The sequence below is a fragment of the Psittacula echo genome (genome assembly GCF_963264785.1).
Source record: "Psittacula echo genome assembly, chromosome: 4".
NCBI classification, from domain to species: domain Eukaryota; kingdom Metazoa; phylum Chordata; class Aves; order Psittaciformes; family Psittacidae; genus Psittacula; species Psittacula echo.
Window position 1 is genome coordinate 44,535,744 of NC_137738.1, and position 26,200 is coordinate 44,561,943.

At 39.6% G+C, this 26,200-nt stretch overlaps 1 protein-coding gene across 3 annotated transcripts in view; it reads right to left on the reverse strand.

Moving 5' to 3' along the window:
* The window catches only part of AIG1 (androgen induced 1), a gene marked incomplete at its 5' end in the record, with an annotated part of 132,974 nt that overhangs the window by 88,068 nt on the left and 18,706 nt on the right, over positions 1 to 26,200 (reverse strand). For all 3 annotated transcript variants that reach the window (XM_080616610.1, XM_080616611.1, XM_080616612.1), the window contains one exon: positions 4,967 to 5,122. In XM_080616610.1, the coding sequence (XP_080472736.1) occupies positions 4,967 to 5,122 (156 nt within the window). The remainder of the gene's footprint in view (positions 1 to 4,966; positions 5,123 to 26,200) is intronic.

Genomic DNA, 26,200 nt, shown 5'->3' on the forward strand with positions numbered 1-26,200 from the left:
AAGGGTAGGAACTGAAAATCAGGGCAACTCCCCTTGGAGAACAGAATTCAGGAGGCAATTGCACCACTGTTCACCAGCTACCACATCACCACAGATGTGTGCAAAATGTAGAATAGAGCGATTTTGGCATCATTGAATCAGTTACGGAAATAACCCCTTTCCTCTCTCTTCCTGATACTGGCTTTTCTCTGTATAGCTCTGGAAACTTTCTGTATAGGGCCTTCCCTATACCCTGATATGGTCCAGGAGCACTTTTCAAGTGAGATATTGTAGAATCATAGAATAGTTAGGGCTGGAAAGGACCTTAAGATCATCAAGTTCCAACCCTTCTCCCATGGGCAGGGACATCTCGCACTAAAACATGTCACTCAAGGCTCTGTCCAACCTGGCCTTGAACACCGCCAGGGATGGAGCATTCACAACTTCCTTGGGCAACCCATTCCAGTGCCTCACCACCCTCACAGTAAAGAATTCCTTCCTTATATCTAATCTAAACTTCCCTTGTTTAAGTTTGAACCCATTACCCCTTGTCCTACCACTACAGTCCCTAATGAAGAGTCCCTTCCCAGCATCCTTTACAGGCCCCCTTCAGATACTGGAAGGCTGATCATTACTATCCATTAGTAATAACAAAGCAGAAGGTACACCTATTTGGAGGCCTTGCCTGAGCAGAACAAAATGAACTCGAAAATATGCTTTTAAACTGCCAGAGGGGAGATTCAGATTAGACATTAGGAAAAAAATCTTCACTCTTGAAGGTGGTGAGGCCCTGGCACAGTTTGCCCAGAAAAGTTGTGGCTGCCCCATCGCTGGCAGTGTTCAAGGCCAGGTTGGATGGGGCTTGGAGCAACCTAGTCTAGTGGATGGTGTTCCTGCCTGTGGCAGGCGGGACTGGAGCCAGATTATCTTTAAGGTCCCTTTCTACCCAAACCGTTCTACGATTCTACAATTCTATAAAAGTATTTTGTAGTCTGGTCAAATAATGAGGAATATAGGAGACTGCAGCAAATGCCTATGCATCTTTTCTTTGGAATGAGATCCTCCATCAGCATTATTGATGATCTACAGAAGAGAAGTGATCAACTTTTCTTTTGACTGTACCAGTACAAAGAAATGGGAGATAAGAAAACATGCCTGGCTTTCTCTTTTGTATCATGGCTTTTTAAAAAGATGAAAGTATAATATAAAGAATATGAGATAATTCTAGCCTGTTCAGACTCAGATCCCAACAAGGCTATTAGAGCTATATGCTATAAAATACCAGCGGTAGAGTTTGTGATTTTCTATGCAGCAATCCCTTTCCTAATATGTAACAATATCAATTTTCTTTCTTCTTCCCATTTCTATTAAACACAGTCTTAAACAACTAAAAATGCCTGTTTTATCTCTTCTTCCTCTTGTTTGGTACAAATTACAAGAAACATATTGCTAAAACCATACACAGTTTACACAAAACACTAATTAACCACAGAAACTTGGCAACTTCATCATCTATGTCAAAGAAAGAAAAAAGTAGGCACAGTCTAAACCACTGGTGTAGTCTCTGACTTTTAAGTGTCTCACATTTCTCTAGCAGTAATATTCCCAGTAATTATTCCCAGTATGAATCTCCTTTACACTGATAAATGGGAAATAAGTGCAGACCCAGTATAGATGAGAACTGGTAATGAATTTCTAAAATGTCTGTGCAAGCATTTTTCTTCAGTGGATGATTCCTGATCTCTCAGGCATTTGAACAGCACTCCAGGCCTTATAATAATCCAAAAAAAGAAAAGGGCTAGGAAGTGTTGCCCACATTCTTTTCGTGGAATAACGCTTTACTGCACAGAAAATCGTTCTATTGATTTCTAATTTTATTCTCTTAAGAGTCATATTAAAAAAAGCAACAATAGGTAAACAGTAGTCATTATGTCCTTCAAAGAGGTTCATGTTTATTTCTTTATGCTCCTAAACAGCATGGTAAGTTGGCAATTTGGCTTTATCTGAGCACCCTAAAGATACATTATGTTGAAGAGATGTGATTTGCTGCAAAGATTTTGCAAGATTTGATTTGTTGCAAAGCCACCCAAGGAGACTGTTTGCACTTGGGCTAGTTCTTTACCCTCCTTTAGAAGGTGGGAAAAGGTTGGTGGTCAGACTTCCCAGGTGGCTTATATGTAGTATTTTTTTAGGAAGTACTAAAAATGAAATACTTTATTTTGTTACCTTTTTTTTTTCACACATCGTTGTTTGACGTGGGTGTGGAAACCCCTTTTCTCATCTGTTTTTCAGAACAAGGGCTTCAGTAAGCAGGAAATACAGAAAAAATTGTGTTGACTTGCTCCTGAAAAACTACAGCTAGTGGGCTTTAAAACGTTCCCCATGTATTTTCATTATTCCCTAAACATGCCCTATGTAAAACACTGAGCACTAAAAATAATTTAGATGTTAAGGTAACTGACAAGCACTTAAGCATGGCCACTGCTGTTACATTAGAATCCCAACAAGGATTTTATTCACATCCGCCTACTTTTTTGGTGTGAAGGTTCCCTTGTGTTGCTACTGGGAACCACTGAAAAGCTCCATGGAGAGCTAGGTGAGTGAGCCTCAGAAAGAAAGTCTGCATTTGAACTTCTTCCATTCTTTTTTCTTTGGAGTGAGGAAGCTGTTAAAAGAATATGGGAAATAAGGGAACTTTAACTTTTTTTTGTCTGCAGACACTCTGGTGTTTAATAACTTCCTTCTAACAAGCACCTCCAGAATACAAAAATTTCACTGGATATTTTCTTACACATAAATAGCTCTTTAGAGAATAAAGCCAGCCTTAGACATGCTACTTTTGGGCCATGAATTGGATAAGGCTCTGGCAAGTGGCAGCTGTGGTGAAGTGGGCGCTGCTGGAGAGGATCAGCTTTCAGGAAGGAGCTGAAACCAGTGTTAAGTTATGACGTGGTGTTGTTTGCCGCCCAGTAGCCAGAAGAAGAAACTGTGAAAACAACCTTTTCAGGCTTTCTTTGTCAGAAGTGAAGTAATATATAGCAATCAATTGCTCCCTCTCACCACCACTGGAAAGGTTACCTTTGGAAATTGAAAGCATCTGTCCAACAAGTATGGCCACTTTTTGGTTTGTTTGGGGGTTTTTTGTTTAAGGCAGAAATGTTTCTGTACGAAACCCTTAGGAAAGTAGCTCCAGGTATGCAACATGTGCCTTGGGAACTGCTAACGTGTAGAAGCTGCAACAGTACATCTAGTGTAGGTAATGGCTATATGGGATTCCTTGCTTACTGGGAGCAAGAGAAACAGCACCTCAAAGAAATGCATAGAGCTGCCAAGACAAAGTGAAGCCAAAATTCTCCAAGATCTTGAAAATTTTCAAGGCTGGGAACACTTCAGCACTTCCAGCAGGGCTGGAGGAGCACAGAGTCAACAGTATGGGGCTGTAATAGTGGTAGGAGAGAATCCCTGAATCCTGAGTGGCGTGAAAGAGCCAAGGAGGATGTGCTCTGATGTATGTGAAGGCTTACACTTCTAAATTGAAAAAAGCACTCAAAATCTTTAAATAAAGACTAATAATAATGTGACGTTGTTCTCCTTCTTCACTTCTCCTATCAACACAGTAGGAAAACTGTCTGTTGCCAATCACAATCACAACTACTTTTAATTCCCAATCTTCCTTAAAATACAAATGTAACATACAAATCTCTGGAACCATAAAATACTTATTTGCAAGCCTGTTTACGCACAGATATTTTAAAAACTATCAGTTGATCCAGGTTCTTCTATCACAGCTGGAGAACTGCAGTCTGTTACCACAACATGAACTGCGGCAACTCCAAAGAGGCAGGCCAGCCAGTATAGTTAGGGAAGGCTAGCAGCTGGGGTTTTATGAAAGAAATACCTTCACATATGCTTTGCATTTTCTAACTTTGCAAAAGCATTCTGCATTTCTTCACGTATTGTGAAATCCCACGTAAATGGTGAAACTGCATTTTTATGAAGCATCTCTGAATATATCAAATTATAAATAGTAGATCAATGTGTTAACTGCTGTTAATTGACAGTAAGTGATTAGCTTTTGTGAAACAGTTCAACTTCAGAGACCTCACAGGTTTCTAGGATTTTTTTTTAATGAAAAAAAAAAAAAATTTCTTCAAGTGAATTTATTTTGAACTACAATTTCTGGAACTGAAGGCTGATCCTGAATTACAATAAAAGCAATACTTTAATGAAAGGTTCACACTTTTTCCAATGTAACCTAAACTTAGAATTAGACTGACACAGATCACACTTTCATGTAAAAACCCATAAAATTCTGTATTTTCAGCAGCTTTCAGAGTGTGGTCTGAGACATGTAAAGACACTCAGAACTTTTTGCTATTGAAAGCAATGTGCAGTGTCCCAGTAGAGCAGGATCTGATCCAAAGAATAGTCTCCTTTTGAAACAGACATGTAAAATTTTCTATACCTCTGTGTGATCTTTTATATTATCAACAAACCTCTTTTTTTATCCTACTCCATTTCTCCAGTCAGCACTGAATGCCCATGGGATTAAGAAGGAGCAACCTGGACTTTTGCTTCCCTTCTTGCCCATGAGAATGGGCAAATGGCTTACAGCCCAAACTCTGCTAGGTCATTAAGGTATGAAACATGCCAGTTAGCACACTATTCCCAATGATGAACACATGGTACAGAAGAAGTCAAATTCATACTCAAGATGCTGCTGATACAAGCTACATTTGAAATTACTTGTACAACCAAGTTCCTATTGCAAAGTACATTTTTTTTAATGAACCAAAAATTATTTCATCAATACCAGTGCTCCCTTACACCTGTGAAAAACAAGAGAGTAGTAAAATCACCTCTACCATTTTTCTCTATCTGCATAGCCTTTTGCGTAGAGGTCGAAAAGCCTTCAGCCAGAAAACAATCAGTAAATAACACTACTCACTCAGTTTGTAAAGACATGTCAGATTAATACCGTACTTACCACTCCAACAGGGAAAGCTAGAACAGCCATCATCCAGTCACGGAGGGAAATGAGCTTTTTCAGCTGCCTCTCTTGTTCTTGACTGTCATTTCCTTTAGTCAGAAGACTGGACAGGTCCGTCAAGACGCATATCCCAAAGAAGACTGCCTGGATAACCTGTAAGGAAGGTGAACACACTCTTGAGCACAAAGACCAGTCCTTTGGCAGAGAGCAGACTGAACATAGGCAGGTGTAAAGAGTATCTGCCACGGAATTGACATGGGAATGGATAAACATCAGTCCCTTAAATATGGGTAGGGTTTGTTCACATAAAAGTCAGTTGTGCTTCTAGACTGAAAGCCCTGCATACACCTTGTTCCTTATTTATGGGGAGAATAAATGAAGTTCCAGAGGTGGGAATTCCAGACATGTGCCACCCACTCACTGGGGATTGAACTTCAGTGGTCCCTTCCTCCTTCACTCCACACAACTCAGCCCCAAAGCCACAGCATTTACCTCTGAGGCAGAAAAAAATGATGAATGCTCTCTGTAAAAAGAAAGGAAACTAAAAAGACAGCGGTTCTATCCCTCGCACCAGGAGGTCTTCCCTGGAGACCCTGCCTGCCCCAAACACTTCATGTCCTTCATCAGGCCACGAAGGTGCCTGAAACTTCCTGAGTCATGGCCTGACTTTGCAAATCTGTCGCTACTTTACCTCAGGTAGCAAATGACAGAACGAGCAAGCTGCAGGAGTTATTCAAGCTTTCTTTTTGTGATGGAAGGTTGGCATTTACCTACCTTTTCCTTTTTTTGCACTTACGTATTTGTGTGCAGTATTTTAAGATTACCTGTTACATTAAGATGGTAGTTTAAGCACCTGAACCCACTGATTTGGGGCCAACTTGACTTGATCTTGGTTTGATCACTGCATTTTCCTTCCTTAATTAGCTTAGTAAAATTGCAGTACATTAGCTCAGGAATGCTCTTGCCTGAGGACCAGCACATCCTTTCTAGTACAGGTCAGAGGAAGTGCATGCAGCTTGTTTACTCCCTGAGCTGGAAGCCCAGGTCACAAACCCACACACATCAGGTAAACTCAGGTGAAAAGTTAACAAAACACGGGCTCGGTTCCCAAATTGCACAGTGATTCATCAAAAACCATAAACATATGCTTAAAATATATACTACTTGGTTCTCAGCGCAAGCATGGAGTACTAGTTTAAAAGCCTTATTTGTATATCTAAGTGTTGCTCTGAGTAGGGGTCTCTGACTAAGCAGCAGACTTCTTATGAAGCCAGATTTTGCAAAATGTATTTTACTATGTGCACACGCATTTGCACAATTTAGACTATAGTAAGTAATGTAAAGAAAACCCCACCTTAGGTTAGGCGACACTGATTGGGAGGAAGGGAGAGGCAGAAGAAAAGGAAGGCAGGCAGGAAAGAAGGAAAAATCAAACAGATATTGGCTACTAGAAAGAAATGCAGAGATGTGTAATGGTTGGATGGATTAAATCACATTGCCTTCCTCAACAATCCTTATATGACCCGAATTCTTGTAAATTCTGGCTGTAAAACTGTGAACAACAGACATTCAAATGGCTCCTGGATCTGCTTGCAATTCTGCTGCTGTTGCTCTCCCCTCTCTAGACTGTCGCTACATATCCTTTGCTTGATAAATAGATGAAGCAACATTATAAAACATTCCCTGAAGCCATGAAATGTGGCAGACTATTAGTGCTAGAGCTGTATATTGTGCTAGAAAAAGATATTAGAAAAAGTGCTTCAAATGACTGCCTGAAAAATTTATCATCTTCTACAAAATTTCTGAAAAACTTCTTATGTGGAAGTTGTTTCTCCTTAGAGCTATATAATCATATGAACTCCTAATGCACTTTTTTATATGAGTTTGAAATAAGCACTTAGTAGAAAAAATGGTCCCATACTCAGCCCTGTTTTCCACCAAACAGATGGCCTATTTGGAGAGATGGAACAGGAAAACTAATCATGCATTTGCTTGACTTGAGAGGAGATACGATACCATCTACTATTCACTCAAGAATGTGAATGCCAAAGAAGGAAAATATTTAAGACAGGACTGGAAAAAAAGTATACCTAACAGTAATGAGATCAATCTGGGTGTTAAAAAGTTTAGGCAGAGTACCAGGAAATATTTCCTAACACTGAGCTCTGTCAGACTATAAAATAGTTTCTCAGAGGAAGTGGTGGAAGCCTCATGGCTTGAGTCACTCAAACCGATATTGGACAAAACACTCAATAATGTACTGCAGGGAACAGTATTACGCTGTCAGGGCTTGGACAAGTGACTAATGGATTGTTTGCAGCTCTAACTATGATTCCCTGAAATGGTCTCTCTCCAAAGAAACACAGATTCAAACAATTACACACCCACTTTCTAAGGGAATTGAGATTGTATATCCACTAATCAATCACAAACCGAACAGCTTGTCTCCCCATTATCCTGTTATGAACACACCACTTCAAGGGAAAACATAATGATATCATCGGGAATAGCTGAAAACTCCTACAGGGAAAGAAAGTACCCAAAGATTTCAGAGACTAGGTATAAAGTAAAGTATTCTACAAACAGATTAGCAAATAAAAATCCATATAGGAAAGAGAAAATTACACATTTATTGAGAACATTCACAGCCACTGAAAAAAATCATACAGTATTCAGGGGGGAACATTTCCAGCTTATTCATGCAAATAATGTACATATATTCATTCTAACACTTCCTTTTCTTCCTAGTGCAAGAAAATTCTTCTGACACCTAGCAGCATTTAGGATTAGACTGAGGACCTCCAGAGATGCATGAGTCTCTAGCATAAACTGAAGAGCCAGTATAATGATTTACATCCTTTGTGGGTCTGCCATAGGAAAAGTGCAGCATGCAGCTACTAGTGGTGTATAGTACGAAATGAATTTCTGAAGTCCATGCTTCTCAGTGTGAATGCTGTCTAACAGACGCGAAAAATTCACAGCAAGGGAGTAGAAACTCCCTCTAAACAATATTCTCCAAAGTGCCCCAGTGTAACCTCAGATTAGGATCATGTTTTTAAAACAAGGACCTTCTTTTGAAAATCTGCAGGTGGTGAATCTGTAAGTGAAACATCCCCAAGCTGTTAAACAGTTAACTTAAAACAGTTTTCCCCTTGGAAATGTAAGCAATAGCAGCACTTCAGAGGAAATACCTTCTAATTTTGCCTCTAACTATGGTCTGAGGGAAAACAGTGATTTAGAAGATGACAAGTACAGATTTCACAGAAAACAGCCATACCTTCCTTATAGATATAGCAGTGATAGAGTATGCAAAACCAAGAAAATAACTGAAACAGGTATGAAATACTAACTTACTGCTGACCCCATTTTCTCCATTGAAGCCTAGAGAGGCTGCTGCTACTATAGTTGATACTACAGTACCCATAAGCTGTGATAATGTAATGACAAGTAATGAAAATGGCCATACACAGGTACTTTTGTAACACAAAACTCTGAGCAGAAAAAATACTTCTTAAGTTGCAGCAGGAGAAAACAGCTATGAACAGAAGACGAATCCAAACAGCCCAGAAACCTTCTCAAATGATGAGACCTATTCAGATTACATGTCAGAAAAGACTGCTCCTTATGAGCAATTAGAATAAGGCAAACTAATTGTACATGTCTGTCTCCTACAAGAAAATAAAAACTTGCTTCAGTAGAACACTTTTTCCACAAGGTGCAGGATAGCATCTAATGACCTCCCGCACTCCCCCTCATTTAATTTTCAGAGAGAAAATATATTTCCTTGTAAACCTTTCCTCAGGGCATGGAGACTCCCTTCTCCCCATGCCATGGAGCTCCACAATGCACGCAAAATCTCTGCACAACTGAGGTCAAAGGAAATTCTGTCACTACTCTTACCAAGGCAGAAAATTCCCACTAAATTCACTGAATCTAAGATTCACCTGCTTGTGGACTCCTTCTCTTTCAAGCTTCCCCTCCTAATCTTAAGTATTCCTCAAAGCTCAGGGCAGAACTGGAAAAGTCTGTGCAAGCACTAGTATTATTCAGGGGTATTTTTTCCTCTAAAAACATTTGAAAATGAAGAATTGACTGTCCTCAAGTGATCATTTTCAAGATTAAGAGCACTCACAAATTATTTCAAGTACCCCTCTATGAAATAAGGCATGTGAGTAGGCTGGCAAGTAGACAGCGCTGCCAGAATAGAACAAGGAAGTAACACTCACGAAATTAACAAGAAATAACAAAGAACATGGAAAATTAAGTAACTTCTACACATTCCAAAATGCCATGTTCCCACACGAAGTGCTTGCACGTGGCTGTGTGTGTGCAGGCGCACATGTATTAGGTACCTCACTTACCAGGTAAACTTCCACTGTTTAAAGGTAAGACTTCACTTAAGCGGGAGACATGGGAGTCTCTTAGGAAGACTAATTCGCAGCAGGGTATCAGGGAGGCCTGTCTGACTCCAGGGGGCTGGAAAGCAGCAGGGGTCAGCCAGGGCCCATCCCATCCCAGCCAGAAGCAGAGCAGCCAGGGGCACTGGGGCACCAGCCTGGGGACAGGCCACCAGTCCACAGGTGAGGAGCAGACATAATCTGACTCATCAAAGCAACACTCACGGTTAAGATAACCCATGGCTTTGCATAGGAAGATGAAAACTGAGCTCCACCAGCATCCAAAATCAAACTGCTGAAAATTGTAATTTCTCATGTATTTCAGATTTTACAGTCTACCATGTACAGAACATGATCTAATTTTCCTTTTCAAACAACAGAAATATGATTTATAACCTCAGAGTATCTGTTACTACTCCTTGCACCTTGTGTCACTTTAGCTTTCATTCCTCCAGTCTCTAGACATTATTATTTGACATAGAAATGTACTATGCTTCAGCAATAAAGATGAATATTAATTATATAACATAATTAAATATTTTAAGAAACTCTGACGCAACTTAAGTCAGATTTTTACCTCTTTGCCCACTGTAAACACAACTGATTGGCCTGTTTTGGGACCATGCTTGGTTTGGGTGCAGTGTAGCAGGCTGTATGCAGGCACGTGTGGGCAGCCTGCATCCTGTGACAACAGCTCAGTTATCTATAGTTGCAACACACAGAGCAAGTCCAAGGTTAAGTGGAGAATAAAAGGTACTTTTGACAGAAAATGCACCGTGTTCACAGAATTCAGCCATGGGCTGCAGCTGTTTATAAAATGTTCTTGACCGCATGGAGCTACTGATTCTTCTTGTCCATTCCAGCATTACTCACAGGCACACTGCTTTATTCTTGTTGCTTCTCCTCCCCTCACTGTATCTTAGTTATAATAGCAAGCAGAAGCTGGACAACATGTAATCAACTGCTAAATCTCTGTATCAGAGAAGCCACTGAATTCAGAGAAGCTACTGACTTCAGATAAAGAAAAGGCAAATTAATATTTGTGTCTACAGACAAATGAGAGACATAAGGAAAGAGAAGCAAGAAGCATTAAGTACTAAAGTACAAGCCGGTGTAACATGTCTAATCACCAAATCTACAATTAATTGAAGTGCAAACACCATGAAACAATACAGCCTGCTACACAGAATTGTTACTTCTCTGCAAGGAATAGGGAAGACTTGTATTTTAAAGGCCAGAGGTAAAAGAGCAGTATCATCCCAGCAGGTTCATTGACACACGTTTAGTTGGGCATGCAGTCAGACCTTGTATCACATATTCTTCCACACAGGCTGCAGTGCCATTGCTGTTTTAATTTTTGTTTGCTGAAGCAGGTTTCAACAACATCATAGGCCACTTCAACACAGAAAAGGAACACAGCCTCTGCCCATCAAAAGCTAGTAGCCTGAGAAACCAAGTACAGAACATACAGTAGGAAAGTAAGGGACAAAGGAATGAAAACAGAGTAAGCCAAAGGAACACTTAATGGAAATGACATCTATTTCACTGAGCTGCTTGTTGGTTAGCAATCTTGAAATATGTATTTAGCCTATTCCTCCTTTCACTTAAACAAACTAGAACTTAAACTCCACTAGTAAAACATGACATTTCTATCAGAAGAGCCATTAAAAGTGCAGTAAGCGCAATAGATGGGCCATCTTATAAATATCTAGCACTGCCCTCATCCAAAACAATGACTCATGTCTTCCTTTACATCCTTCAGTGGGGAGAAGGCTCCTCTAACCATGCACATGAAGACTAGTCCTTATGAGGAAATTTAACTTAATTTTCATGGTTTAGTCATATGACATGAATCAGCTTATAAAACATGCCTAATCCCTTACCATATGATCTAAGTTCAGGGTCTCCTTTATATACCACAGAATCACAGAACTGTTAGGGTTGGAAGGGACCTCTGGAGATCATCTAGTCCTTTCAGCATCTATTACAATTCACAATTTTCAGCACATGAAATAATAATACCCTCCCGATAAATAATATAACCATACTGCTTGTACCTCTTCCTTTCTTTATCCACCTTTCCTCCACTTAACCCAGGACAAACCCTACTGTTTTACACTTAATGGAGAGGTTAAGTCTCAACACGTGCTGTCTTAATATGATTCTTGACTGTCTGGTAATGGCTTTCAAAAGTGTGCAGCACAGTTCTTAGAAAGGTAATGTGGTTGTGCTAACATAGTTCTAAATCTAGTTTTCTTAATATTTTTAGTACTTCCATAACAACAAATATTCCCTAATACAGCAAGCTAAGCTGAAATTTAGAAAAATTATCAGAAGTGTTGTAATACTTAAAGGCAAAAAAAGGGCATATTTGGTTCTTTTAACACAGGTAAATACCAACAAAAATACTGCTGTAATGGACAACAATTCAAAAATTCATTTTAAAGTGCTACCATATCTCAGCTGTATTGCATGGATAGTATTTCCAACATGATCTCAGCACAACAGAGTGCATGCCATCTGGCGCAGAAGTGCTAAGAGTGTGGAATCCACTACCACGTATTAAATGAAGAGATGGAGCGGACAAACACAGAATATATAAAGTAAAATGGACAAAAATTTGACCAGATGCTGAGAAAGTGTTAAATTTTCTCATGTTTTTTCATGTTCTTTTTAGCTGTGTCTCCAACACCATGTCAATCCAGTCTTCCTTCTTCCTCTAAAAGCTACAGGTATTTTCGGGATACTTTTGAGCTATAGATGAATGGATATCTTACTCTGATCTCAGCTAATACACTCAAAGAAGCACTAAGCTCATTGTTGCAGTATTTAAGAAATTATTATTCTATTTTTATCTTTTGGATTGGAATTGTTTTGACTAAACTCATTTTCTAATAATCCCATCTTCTTCCTTACTCTCTTGCATTGTGTATAGAAAAGCTGCCACTTTCTGTATCCTGCTTATAAGACAGTGTAATTTCATTAAACTTATATAATCCATTCAGCAAACATGTATAATACAGTTTATTCAGAATAGATTATGATTTTATTAGGTTATATATTTTATGTTTTTCTTTGCTGATGCTTAATCTTATTAGGATTATACACTACACAGAAGTTTATGTCATTATTTGGCTTAAACGCTAATTTTACACATTTTACCATGATTGGTACGCTCCATGCAGCAGTGGCCTTGCAGTCAACCAGGCACGAATGGCAGCTCTCTAGACAATGTTTGAGATAGCTAACTAAGAAGGTAAGACTTGTTCTGCAGCTGTCTGTGCTAAACTGAGCTTTAGCATAGGGTTTCCAGTGCTGGAAAGTCCCTAGCACTTTGGAAGATAATTAACTCCAAAAGAAATTACATTTTATTAAGTACAGAACTTTCTCCAAGAAATGGCTTTCTTCAAACTTCAGAAACTTCTGCATTGCACCTTTTTCATGTTTAGAAATACAGTCTGAAAACCACTAGAGGGAAGCAAGTCTGTCATCACAATTGGAAACAAAACTATATACAAGTTTTTCAAAGTCAGAGCGATTGGGTTTGCTTTTTGTTTCTTTCCTTTTCAATGAATAAGGTAACAGCTGTTTTCTAAACTGATGAATTTAGAAAAGGCCATGACAGATGTATCTCAGCAATATGGTGACAGAGCTGGAAATTCAAAGAAGGAAGGCACTACAATCTTCTGAGACACACAGCAGCCTCAGCGCTGTCCTACCATGGCTGCACAAAATAAAAGGTTTTATTCCATTTCCCGAGCACAGTGAAAGCAGTAATGAATGACTCCTCACACCAGTCCAGCAAGACAGGCTATTAAGTGATATTATTGCTCTCTACAACTACCTGAAAGAAGGATGGAGCAAGGAGGTGGTTGGTCTCTTCTCTCAAGTAACAAGTGACAGGACAAGAGGTAATGGCCTCAAGCTGCACCAGGGGAGGTTTAATTGGCTATTAGGAAAAAAATTTTCACTGAAAGGGTAGTCAGGCATTGGAACAGGCTGCCCACAACAGTGGTGGAATCACTGTCCCTGGAAGTGTTCAAAAACTGTGTAGATGAGGCCCTCAGTGACATGGTTTAGTGGTGATCTTGGCAGTCCTGGGGTAACGGTTGGACTTGATGATCTTAAAGGTCTTTTCTCACTCAGTTGATTCTATGATTCTATAATTGTCTCAGTTGGGCAATTCTCCCTCTCCACAGGGAAGGTAAGAGAAGTAAACAGTGAGACCTTTATCCCATATCTTTTCAGCCATCCAACCTACCAAAACCACACAAAGCAAGTCATCTGCAAATCCACACAGTGAAAAATAGCTCAAGTCTCCAATCAGGCTTATCTTTAGCTTTTGCTTAAAACAACTTTTCTTCTTCAGCTCACTGCAGCAGCAGCTGGAGGATAATTTATGAGGGCCAGGTAAAGTATACTCATAATTACTAAGATAAGGATGTTCTGTAATTAGACCACTGCAAAGGATGCTGCTATTCAAGCTTGAAAAAAAGAGAGGGCATAATTTTGTACATCAATTATAAAGCACGTGGTTCAATGAAAGCTGATCTAACATGTTGTACTGTCCTCAAAACAAGACTAGTCTTTACACAACATTTCAAGCAAGGCACTGTGTGTTACACTTACAGTTCATGAGGGAAAGAAAAAAAAAAGTTCTCATTATCTTACATCTCTAAAGAAAATATGGGAAAAACCCTGATAGAAGCTAACTGCATTTAAATTACATAATACAACGGGGATTGAGAATTCACTAGGTGTGTGGCATTTCAACCCGAGATGGTAACACTTCCCTGCTTTCGCTGTCTTCCTCATGAATAAATCTAAAAGGTAATTAAGGATTTGTTTCCGGACTGTAGTTGGTGAAAGCAAGGCAGGAAGAAACAAGCTGTCTGAGGTCGGAAAGCAAGGCAGCGGAGGGACAAACTCAAATGCCCTGATCCGTAGACATTCTCGAGGCATAATATCTGGCTGTTCTACACACACATCTGCACTCCCTCTAAACATGATAGCTATTTCTACTGCTTACTAGCACTCCCAGCTTTCTCAAAGAAATAGCACAGGCCTTCTCATTCCCTCCAGATGCAGCCATCCTACTATTAGCATAAATCCAAAGACTTTTCCTCTTATATAGCTCATATTGATGATAGTTGCCACAGACCTTACTTGTTTTACTGTGTCTAAGTTTTCTAATGGTTAGATACTGTCACTCTGACTAGCTGATCTATTTGTGCCAATCAACTTCAGTTACCACGGTCTCAAATGTGATAATTTTGGAGAACTTGTCTATTATGCCATTTACATCTTCACTTAGTGAAGTTACACCTTAGTTCATTACAGCAAATCTTGATTTTGAGCAAAACTAGCACTGAATAAATATTTTTAGTTTTCTGTCTCTTTTTTTGCCCTGTATAAATTCAATGATCTGCAATTTCAGTGTGCCGCACACTTGGCTTCCCAGCATCCCTGTAGGACAGAGCACTGGGTGCAACAAGCACAATCGTCCTGTCTGCTACCTGGAGACTGTCTTTGGAAAGAGATGCTTGAAAAAGAAATGGCATGGAGCCCTGTCTTGCATTATGTGTTCATGAAGGCAGACAAAGCTCAAACTTCTCTCACTTTTTCTTACTCTAACCAACATTTAACCATTTATTGAGTTTCCAAACTAATCTTTCAGACATTTCTGTTTACTGTATTTCTGATTTCCTCACTACTTTTCATTTCACTTGCAAAAGCAAGAAAGAGATTAACTGTAAGGAAGTTTAAATTTACATCCCCTTACATATTATGGGAAGCCACTTTATGACATCTACGTGGCATCACACCAGGTTCCAAACCCATCAGATTTAGATGCTTTCTGTCAGGCCATTGCACACTGACTGACAAACAGTAAATATATTTATTTCATCAGTAAACTCCACAAGTTCAATAATAAGCTGTCCTTTCTTCTCAAGAGACAAGAGCGTTAAACAAAATCTGTTGTAGCAGTTAACAAAGTAGCAGATGACACCTGAAAAGAGACCTTTGCTTAAGTGTGGTACTGGTGACCAGTACTGTTGATGGTGAGCATGCTGTTTTGGATTCTCCATGGCAGGAAAAGCACTCTGCAAGAGTAGCTTGTAGATGTGGCAGCCCAACCACCCCTTCCTAAAATAAAAGCATCTGTGCCTATCAAGGGACATAGCCTACTGGGCAGATCACATCAGGAGATGCCCAAGTATCAACTGTCCTCTGCTAAACCTGAGGACAGGCTGGAGAGGCTCCAGAGAAGGGCCACAAAGATGATTAAAGGACTGGGAAACCTGACATATGAGGAAAGGCTGAAAGAAACAGGTTTGTTTGGCCTAGAGAAAAGAAGGCTCGGGAGACCTTATCACCATGTTCCAGTATTTAAAGGGTGGCTGCAAAGAAGACAGACTCCCTTTTTACACAGAGTCACATGGAAAAGACAAGACAAGGGTACATGGAAAAGACAAAGGCGCAATGGGTATAAGTTATTCCTGAGAAGATTCCAACTGGACAAAAAAAAAAAAAAAGATCACAATGAGATAATTCAGCCATTGGAATACCCTCCCCAGGGAAGTGCTGGATTCCCCAACACTGGACACTGTTAAGATTCAGCTGGACAGGGTGCTAGGACATCGAGTCTAGGTCATGCTTGCCTAGAAAGGTTGGACCAGATGATCCTTGAGGTAACTTCCAATCTGGTGTTCTGTTATTCTATGAAACCTTAGTGCTCCAACCCTACTGCCTCCATGCACCGGGTGGGTGCGCACACGTGCACTCTGAACTAACCCTGTGGCTGTACTGGTAAGGCGGCTGGGGACAAGGGCTGTGCCCCTGCACATACTCTGCGTGCTGAGTCACCCCAGGAACTCCCTGGGCAGTCCCGGGAACTCCCCAGCCAGTTTCTGTGGAGATGAGATAATTGACTGATAGCTACGGGAACCCGCCCCAGGCAGTCCTAGTTCTGCCAGAGCAGTCCCAGGGATCGACGGAAGAACTCCCCAGGCAGTCCCAGTCCCTGTTCACAATAACAATCAACTGTGCTACCAGGACTGGGGAGGCAGAGAGCTCCCAGCAGTCCTGGGAGCAACCCAAGCGTGTCCTGCTTTGCACGCATGAAGTAAATGTGAACTGATAGACACTATTTGGATATGTTCATCATAGGATAGGTTAATTTTCTGCACATTCAGTTGAGATGATTTTAACTAGAAGCTCGTGCACGCACTAGAATGTTTACGCGGGACTGCAGGCCAGCTGGATGTTAAGAATTCACCAAACCACAGTTGGGGAAGTCTGATCCAAACCAGCCGAAAATGCTGTTACAAGGACATTTGCAATGGAGACTCCTTTCACCACTACTGACAGAACAGTGACAACAGTAACAGAGGACTGTTACCTCATGCAGAACATCCAAATATATCTGTTTCTTTAGCTAACACTTGAGCCAGTGTGTGTATAACATGGACAGACCAGCCTCTTAAGAAAATGAGCCTACCACTATGTAAGTTGGCCACAATGAAATCATATACAGATTTAAAACATAAGCCCAGAGTATAAGAGCACTGGTTAAAATAAATGTCTGATACCATCGTCAGATTTTATGTAAGGTATCTCTAATTCTGACTTGCAGAATACATACTCTTTTCCCAAAATACTTAACAAATAAATTCATTTCGGTATTCTGCCCTGTTCCTCTCAACACAAAAATGCTAGCTACACAGATACTGTTCATAAATGTTGATGGTATCTGGGCGATGCCCACTTACTTATGATCTGGCTGTAATCCACTGCGGCTCTAGGTACAGATGCCACTGCAACAGAATAAGGACCTTGCCTGTCCAGGTTATCTCTAACCATGTAACATGAAATCTCATACCAGCGTCCCAGAGCAGAGCTGGTGACCAGCTCTGTCAGCAGGCCTGTCCTGAGACATTCAGTTCTGACTAACAGTGAGACCAGGTCATGTTCAGCCTCTAGGTTTGTATCAGCCAGGAATCCTGTCTCAGAAACCTGTTAACAAATTTCACGTTACACAGCCTGAGCAGGATCTGGACCCCTCCACCCCCCTATCATGAGAGCAAGGCCCAGTACTGGATGCAGAGCTGAGATGAGTCCCACTTGGATGCTGCTCTGTATTACTGGCAATGCCAAAGTGTAGGATTTCCACTGTTAAATTGAGCTAGCATAGGGGAGAGCCCACAGATGTCTTTGGAGGCTTACATCAAGGTTCCAATCTTTTGCTTAGATTTCACAGGCAAAACTATCTGCTAAAATACTTTATCTGGAGCCAGAAATATGAACCAGAAGCCAGGACTACCTCTCACTGTCCCATCCTCCTCCACACAACATGCAAGCTGGACAGCAGCTCTTTGTGGATGCCGTCTTTCATTCTGCTTTTAAAATAATTGTTTTTCTTGGCAGGAAACCAATATATTTTTCAGGTCTCACTGCAGAGCTCAGATATATCACATTTCTTCATGTATTACTGCAACCTCAAGGAAGGCACAGGACAGAGGTGTTTTCAGGTTCTACTCGACTCAATCAGTTTACCTTGTTCTACCCACTCCACTGAAGTGAGGAAGCACGTGTGAGCTCTGGGCATAGCCAAAGCTCTGTCTTATGCTGCTGTCGAGACCTGACCATTTGACTCCTTCATTTCTATTTATAAACACAGTTAGGTATTACAAGAGTCAGACTATTTAACCATGAAGACTGTCAAAGTAGGTAATGTATTGTGTCTCACTGAATTACAAATTGCCTGAGTGCTTAGCCTGTAGACTGCAAAGGTCCACTCTATCGTAGCTCCACCAACATCTTCAATGTACTTCAAAATTTTTGAAAAACAGACAACTGTGACATGTCTATATGGACCATACAAATTATATTTGCTAAATTTTCTATTGGTTAACTGCACTTAGTTACTAGACCTGATGCCAACTTAGGAAGAGTAATGCCTTCCTGGAAAATGTAACCGATGACATTCATTTTAACCGCTCAGCAATGATCTCTCATGGCATCCACATGGATGTATGCTCAGAGTGGTGTCAACTTACTCTACTGAAAGTAGTTCTCCTGTAAATTGTTCTCCTTATGTATTGTTGTAGTTTAAGCCCAGCTGGTAACTCAGAACCACGCAGCCGTTCACTCACCCCTCTCCTTCCCCTCTCCTCCAGGTGGGAGGCGGAGGAGAATCGAAAGAATTCGTAAACACAGGACATGTACAAGGATGCTGGGGATGGACTCTTCATTAGGGACTGTAGTGACAGGACAAGGGGTAACGGGTTAAAACTTAAACAGGGGAAGTTTAGATTGGATATAAGGAAGAAATTCTTTACTGTGAGGGTGGTGAGGCACTGGAATGGGTTGCCCAGGGAAGTTGTGAATGCTCCATCCCTGGCGGTGTTCAAGGCCAGGCTGGATGAGGCCTTGTGTGGCATGGTTTAGTGTGAGGTGTCCCTGCCCATGGGAGAAGGGTTGGAACTAGATGATCTTAAGGTCCTTTCCAACCCTAACTATTCTATGATTCTATGATTCAATGTATTCAGGGTGCACATGGGCATCCACAGTATGACCAAAATTATATTGCATTTCAAAGAACCGAGTACTTAGTGTAGTAGCAGCTACAACACAGTTACTGTTTTCATGAGGACCATGACATTTTATTTCACTTAGTGAAGGCAATGCTTGTATCTGCTTCCAAAATATCTGAGTTAGAAAACTAAAAGCATTTAAATGCACTAATACTGGTTAATAAACAAATTTAAAAAAATGCAATAAAACCTATACCAAGTATGGCAAATCTAATATGGGTACAAAAACATCCTCTTTTGAGAGGAGAACACTGAAACAAAACAATAACCTAGAAAATGAACATTGACTCCAAGTTAAAATACCACACATGCTTTCCTATGAAATTGTATTAGCTAATCTTTTGGAGGAAAATACAAATTAAATACTGCTTTGATTTCAAAATGCTTGACATTCAATCATTAACCTGCACACATGCACTAAGTAAAGTAAAAGCACATTCTGTTTCCCTAGGAAGAGATTTCTTTTAAAGAGGCAGGGTTTATCCAGCTGTGGGTGTGTTTAAAGCATATACTTCATTTAAAAGCAAAATATGATGTATCATCTCAATACAACAGTACTATCATTAATGTAAAATTGTAACTTCAGGAATTTCATGTCTGTAGTTAAAACATTTGTGTCAATGCCAGGATAAGGACAGTACATCAATGCATAGTCAATTTGAAAAGTAAATGCAAAAAATCGACAGCAGAAATGGTCATATTCTAATCAAGCTTTTATCAACCTTGTATACTAGAAGGTAGACCATCATATGCCTTCCATATTGTGTCTTTAGCTTAGAAAAATTAATCAATCTGCACATGGCACTATAACTACAGCATTATAATAGTATCTCTACGGACATCTTCCTACCCTTATTCTGTCTTTTGCCGTTCCTACTTCCAAAGTTTTCAGACAGAAGATGGAAAGAGTATTAGAGGGCCTCTTGCCTCTCTAAGCAACTACTCAAGAAATCAGAGAACAGATCTGAAAGGATCTCACATACTGCATTCTGGGTTTGCCTTCACTTTAAAGCAGCTAGACATTTGCATTTATTTTGCTATTTATATATTTTTTATTTAGTTTGCATTTATTTTGCTGCGAGATGCAAAGACAGCCAGCTTCAGATAGGGGCTTCCTCTTCGGCATTAGCAGATCTTTACCAATTTTCGTACAAATATAAAACTAGTAAGAGATCACAGAGATGATCTTTGTTTCTTATCTGTCTCTTTATTTTTATGTTTCTAAATGTCACATAGAAAGGGGAGTCTACATGGAACTGTCACAAACCAGTCCATTTAACGGTATCATTTTACATAACTTGGCAATATAAATTGATTGTATACAATAATACTTAAATCAAGCTGTAATTTTTTTTAAGCCAACAGAAAATCATAAAGCAGAGACCAACTGATTGCTGGCTGTATTTAATAAAATCTAGCTCTGTTCTAAAAACAATACAGTGTACTACCCAGTTTTTAATGTCTTTATTCTTCTTAATTAGAATCTTTTGTAAATCACTTATAAAATAGATTTTCCTTACAACATTCAGATCGAAGAGAGGAGTAAGATTCACAACTGAGATGTTCCCTATCAGTGGCTATTTCATAAGAAGGCAGAAGGGTACATCTGTTAACTTCAGTGTTGCATAATAGTACAGGAAGAGCAACCAAGAGCAAAGCAGGCAAATCCACAGCAATTTGCTTCTTTGTAACTCAAACCAGCTCTTTAAATTCAGCTTGAAAAAAATACAGGAAATGCTACTGTAGCTGGACAAAACAAAAACAAAAGTAAATATTTTGTGGCCCGATACACTTAGTAAGCAGACTCCTACATTCTGCAAGACTTTCCACTTTTGGATGAAGCCCCTGCTAAAGAAAACTGCAGAGAAATAAGGCCTAAGGCATTGGTGCTATGTGAGCATCACACTGAATGCATCACAACTAGTCAACTACAGGCAGAAAAAAGGACTTGGTAGTATTCTGGAACGTAAGCAGGCTTGTAAGGCCCAAACCCAAGCCACAGAATGGCAAACATTTCCCCTAAAGAAATAAAATCATGTCTTTTTTTACTATACTTATGTTTTATTACATTAGAAAATAGTGAATAAAATGGCACATTTATTTTATTTCTGATAATTATCATGACTGGTGACAGGCTGGAACATGCTAAAATTTCTCCAAGCAGAATTTTTTAACAGTTTTATCTAAATAAATTAACTTATTTAAATGTGTTGCACATGTAAAGAAGAGCTTAAAAAAACATTATGAATTTAAATCTGACATACTGAACACATGAAATGTTTTCTGTAGTATGTAAAAAAAGATCTGGTGTTTCTTTTCACCATGTCCCACAAGATTTTAGAGGTAGTAGATATTATCCTCCCACACCTCATTGTTATTCGTAGGTGAGGAGGAGGAAAACCAGCTTTCCCACTTTTCAACTCCCAGTTGGTTTCTCAGTGAATTGATTTCTCTTCATTCTGTGTGAATGAAATAGTTATTGAACTAAACTAATGAATAACAGGAAGAAATACTTTCTCTGCATCTGCAGAGACTAGTATTGTCCAAAACCACCAATTAATACCGAAGCAAACTCAGACTCTGCAGCTTAACCATTCCCTTCGGTAGGTCTGTGCTGCGGCTCCTCTTAAAAACTTAGCAACACTCCAGCTAGATGTAACAAGAATTACTGAAAAACCTGCATGTGTAGTCCATGCTGTTAAAAGAAGCCAAAATTGGGATACCTAAACTGGGGTACATGACAGAATATGATATTGGGATACATAACAGATAATGACTGTATTGTATTATGTTGTATAATCACAGATTCAGCAAACACGATTACCACCAGTGAGATCCTTAAGAGACAATGTGATTGAGCAGTTCCACAATACAACAGAAGGAGATGGATGCGTACCTGTAGAAGAGTATTAACATGCCAAAGAGGCTTTCAACCTATTAGTCAGGACTCAGGTGGACAAAGTCCTAGGAAACCTGGGTCAGTGCTGAGCATGATCTGGGAAAGGGGCTGGACTAGGTGACCTCCTGGCTTACTTTACAACCTGAGCGATTACACCAAGTTTGGGGCTTCACATAAGGGGAAGTGTTTAATTTTCTCAAGGACTGTAGAACCTCTTCTTTGCCTGCAAAACACAGGTATCTCTGGAATGACTCCAGCTGATCATAAAATCTTAAAACACTTCTGAAGTGTTCTCACAATTTACTGAAGGACTTTTCTTATAGTCGTTATACGTTTAAGCTTCACATGAGGGTACTGGTGCACAGACACTCCAGCAATAGTACTTGCTCTTGTACAAGTGCCTCCCTGCTGCTAAGACTTCAAACATGTTGCTCAATTTGTGGAGAAAAAAAGGAGTCAGGGGACACAAGCCCCTGATTTGAAGAATTTTTTAACTTAGATTTGCATAATAGACTAATATGTACTCTGTAGCAACTGACTGCTATTTCATTTGTTCATATAGAAACAACCCTCTATTCAAGTTTTGCCATCCATCTAAAACTGAAGATCATTCTGTGATTGCAGCATCTGCGAAGACTAGCTAGGCAAGGCTCATCCATTAAAGATAAGCTATTTGTGCCCATTTAGGCATGTATCTGTTACTAACAGAAAGAATGAAGAAAAGTAGCTGGCTATTTCATTGCCATTTGCTGCCTAAACACACACTTACACATCAGTACAGCCTTCTAAAGCTGCTGTTTCATTTTTCAAATGTAATCACAGATTGATCTCTCACCTCAAAATCCGTTTCTATCTCCATGAAACCAGAAGACACTGAAACCAGCAGCTGTGTCTTTTACATGTAATTTTACAGATCACTGTTTTCCAATCATATAAAGAAATCTGACTCATATCCTATGTCCAACTTTCAGTTCACATTAAAGTGATACTATGCACTCTTTGGTGAGGTCCTCATCATGGTATTTTTTTCCTGGATCTTTTCAAGTCTTGGTGTCAAGCAAACAAACCAATTCAGCTTTTAACCAAGATGCACAATGTTGATAAAAATTTGTCACTTAACTATCTGTAAGGCAAGCTGCATGTGAAATGCAGCACTAATGTATTTTCTTGAAAAGGCTTATTAAAGTTTTGTAGGTAACATTTCCAGTGGCTAATGGTACATCATTGATGAGCTTAACAACTGCAGGAATGTTTTAAGGACCTGAATTTCCATAGGTTTTTGTTGGCATCTCTGCGCTATGTACACATGACACTAAAAAACTAGGATGATAATGGTTTACTTCCACTTTGTGGAGTGTTTGGTCAAAATGCAAGAGCAAGACACGGATACAGTTGCACAATTATTTTCTCTGTTGCTATAAAGGCTGAAAGCAAAGCTTCAGTTTTTCTTGGGATATTGGAGTCTTCCAGGTTAACACCTTCAAAAATAGGGTAGTCTCACAAGCAGACTACTATTCCTCACCATTGCTTCTTAATACTAGAGAAAGAACCCTGTATCTTAATGCCTGTTTATGGTACCATAATCCTATCTATTGTGGTCTGCAGAGATACATTCAGCTAGGAGACAACAAGGAGGCTGTGGTAGGAGGGACTGTTGCTACCTCCCCCCTTACAATAAATCCTGCCCTCCATATCTTACACATACTCCACAAAAAAGATTCATCCATTCTAACTGCATGCCATTATTTTTCCTTCTTTGTTTGGCTGTGTAGTACCTTCTTGGTGGGATCTCACAAAAGTACTTTGAGCTTTCTACTTGTGCTGATTTTGGCTGAGGTAGAGTTAATTTTCTTCAAAGTAGCTAGTACAGGATTTGTGCTGAGAACAGAGTTGATAATACAGGGATGTTTTAGTTATTGCTGGGCAGTGCTTTCACAGAGTGAAGGCCATTTCTACTTCTCACCCCACCCAACCAGCGAGGAGGCTGGGGAAGCTGAGAGACAACATAGCCAGGACAACTGACCCCAGCTGACCAAAGGGGCATTCCACACCATACGACATCATGCTCAGTATATACAGCTGGGGGAAGAAGAAGGAAAGGCAGACATTTGGCATGATGGTGTCTGTCTTCCCATGTAACCGTCACCCTTTTGGAGCACTGCTTTCCTTGGGATGGCTGAACACCTGACTGCCAGTGCAAAGTAGTCAATGAGTTCCTTACTTTGTTTGCACATGCAGCTTTTTACCTGTTAAACTGTCTTTATCTCAAGCCAAGCATTTTCTCTCTTTTATCATTTTAATTCTCCCTCCCATCCCATCAGGGGAGAAGTAAGCAAGTGGCTGCCTAGTGCTTAATTGCCAGCTGGGGTTAAAGCACACCACCACTCCACTAACCCTGGGAGCTACTTAACTATACCCATAGCAAAGATTTGGAAAAATCTCACTTTTTCTAATCATATGTGGCATGAAATGAATATGCAAAGCCTATATGAACTACTTCCAGGTAAGTCATACTGAAGATCCATAATGAAGTCTTATATCCACAGCTAGGTAAAATTCGGCTGCTGTTTTGTTTTTTTGTTTTACTTTTTCCTTGATGTTCAGAACATTTGATAAATAGACGGATGTTAGCTTCATATTCTACATTTAAATGAAAAATATCCTCTAGTGCAAGTAAGCAAAATTGTATTACCAGTTAGTCTGAACAAACTGAAGAAAAATTCCAGCTAGTAAGTATTACAGAGAAGTCTGTAAAACCTTTCAACATTTACAGCAAGGACTTCAAAATAAAATTAAAAGGAAACCTGCTAAAATTCATAGCACAAGTTACAAAGCACTGGAAAATCATATTTTATTATACCTCATGACATCATCAAGCGAAGCAATAACAGTTGATTTTATTGTCACATTTTATAGATAAACTGAAGCCCACAGAGTTTACTAACTGTCTTGGGATGACATGTTAAAGCTCGGGACATTCTGGAACAAGAAGACAATCCAAACTTTTCCGAACAAGACTCATGAAATAATCCTTTCACCCTTGACAGAAGACAGTTGGCAGAAATTCTTCAAGATTTGAATTCCTCCCTCCATTATAGGCATCTTTGAAAGGTCACACTTATATATAGAAGTACACATTTCAAAATAAACACAACTTGCATCTTCGTCTTGCTAATAGAGCCAAGCCCATATGATAACTTGCAGATCCTGGCAATGAGCAGAAAAGTTGCGCTACAAATTTAAAAGTCATTTCCGTGCTTCTGCTTGTCTATCTAACAGATTAAACGTGCATTTCTAATTGGCATCTGTCTCATGGAAGAAAGCTTTCATTCACCCTTGGTCTAATTTTCTATGCCTTGAACCTTCAATCTCATCTACATCTACATACAAAGTGAAGATGCTAGCAATATAAAATGATAATGACGTGCATTCATATTACTAAGATGCAAACGGCAACACAGGATGCAAGCTAGAGGCCTTAAAACTGGATGAAGAATGCACAGAAGCTTAAGCACTATCAAAGCTAAATCCTCATTTGGAAGAGTAAGACAATAATAAAACTAGCATAATTTTCAAAGTAAAACTGTCAAAAGCAAATTTGGACTATGATTAATCAAGAATACAAACACCTAAAATTCTTTTGCTGCCATGACTGTTTACTACTAATTAAGCAGAAAATTTTTTTCACACTCCATTTGCAGCAACATTTTCTGTTTGAAGTGTTGTAAAGATGTTGTGTTTGTCCTACACAGAAACAAACACTTGTAAATTTCCCTTTTTGATGGTTCTACACTTTGATCAATTCAGTTCCTTTTATGACTTTGGGAAAACATTCAGTTTCCTGAGAACTGGCCACATGAAACATTTCATGACCACTAACTTTGGCTCTTTGCATTGTTGTCCTGTGTCACAGTTGAGGCAAGATAAAAATAAAGCTGCAGAGAAGTCAGATTAAGGATGAGTATCATATTGTTTCCTTTTGTTGCTGTGGCTCTTTATAAAATATTTGAATATACTTGGTGAATGGAAAAGGTCTGAAGCATGGTTTGTGCATAGACCTGCCAGAAAACAAAGACGGAAGGAAGGATGTTTATAATGGAAGTAGATCTGACTGCTGTAAGCTTAAAGCTCAAATCAGAAATCACTCAGGATGTAGATTTTCAAATGATAGAAAGTTGGAAGTCGTCATAAAATTACAGATGAAAATGGCAGCTACTCTCAAAATTAGGTGTGTCTGGAAGCTATCTACTACATTTAACTGGTATTCTGCAGAAGCAGATGTACAACCTTATCTGAGTGTAAAGAGCAAAGGTAGCCTTCTAGTGCTGGGTCCAGTGCA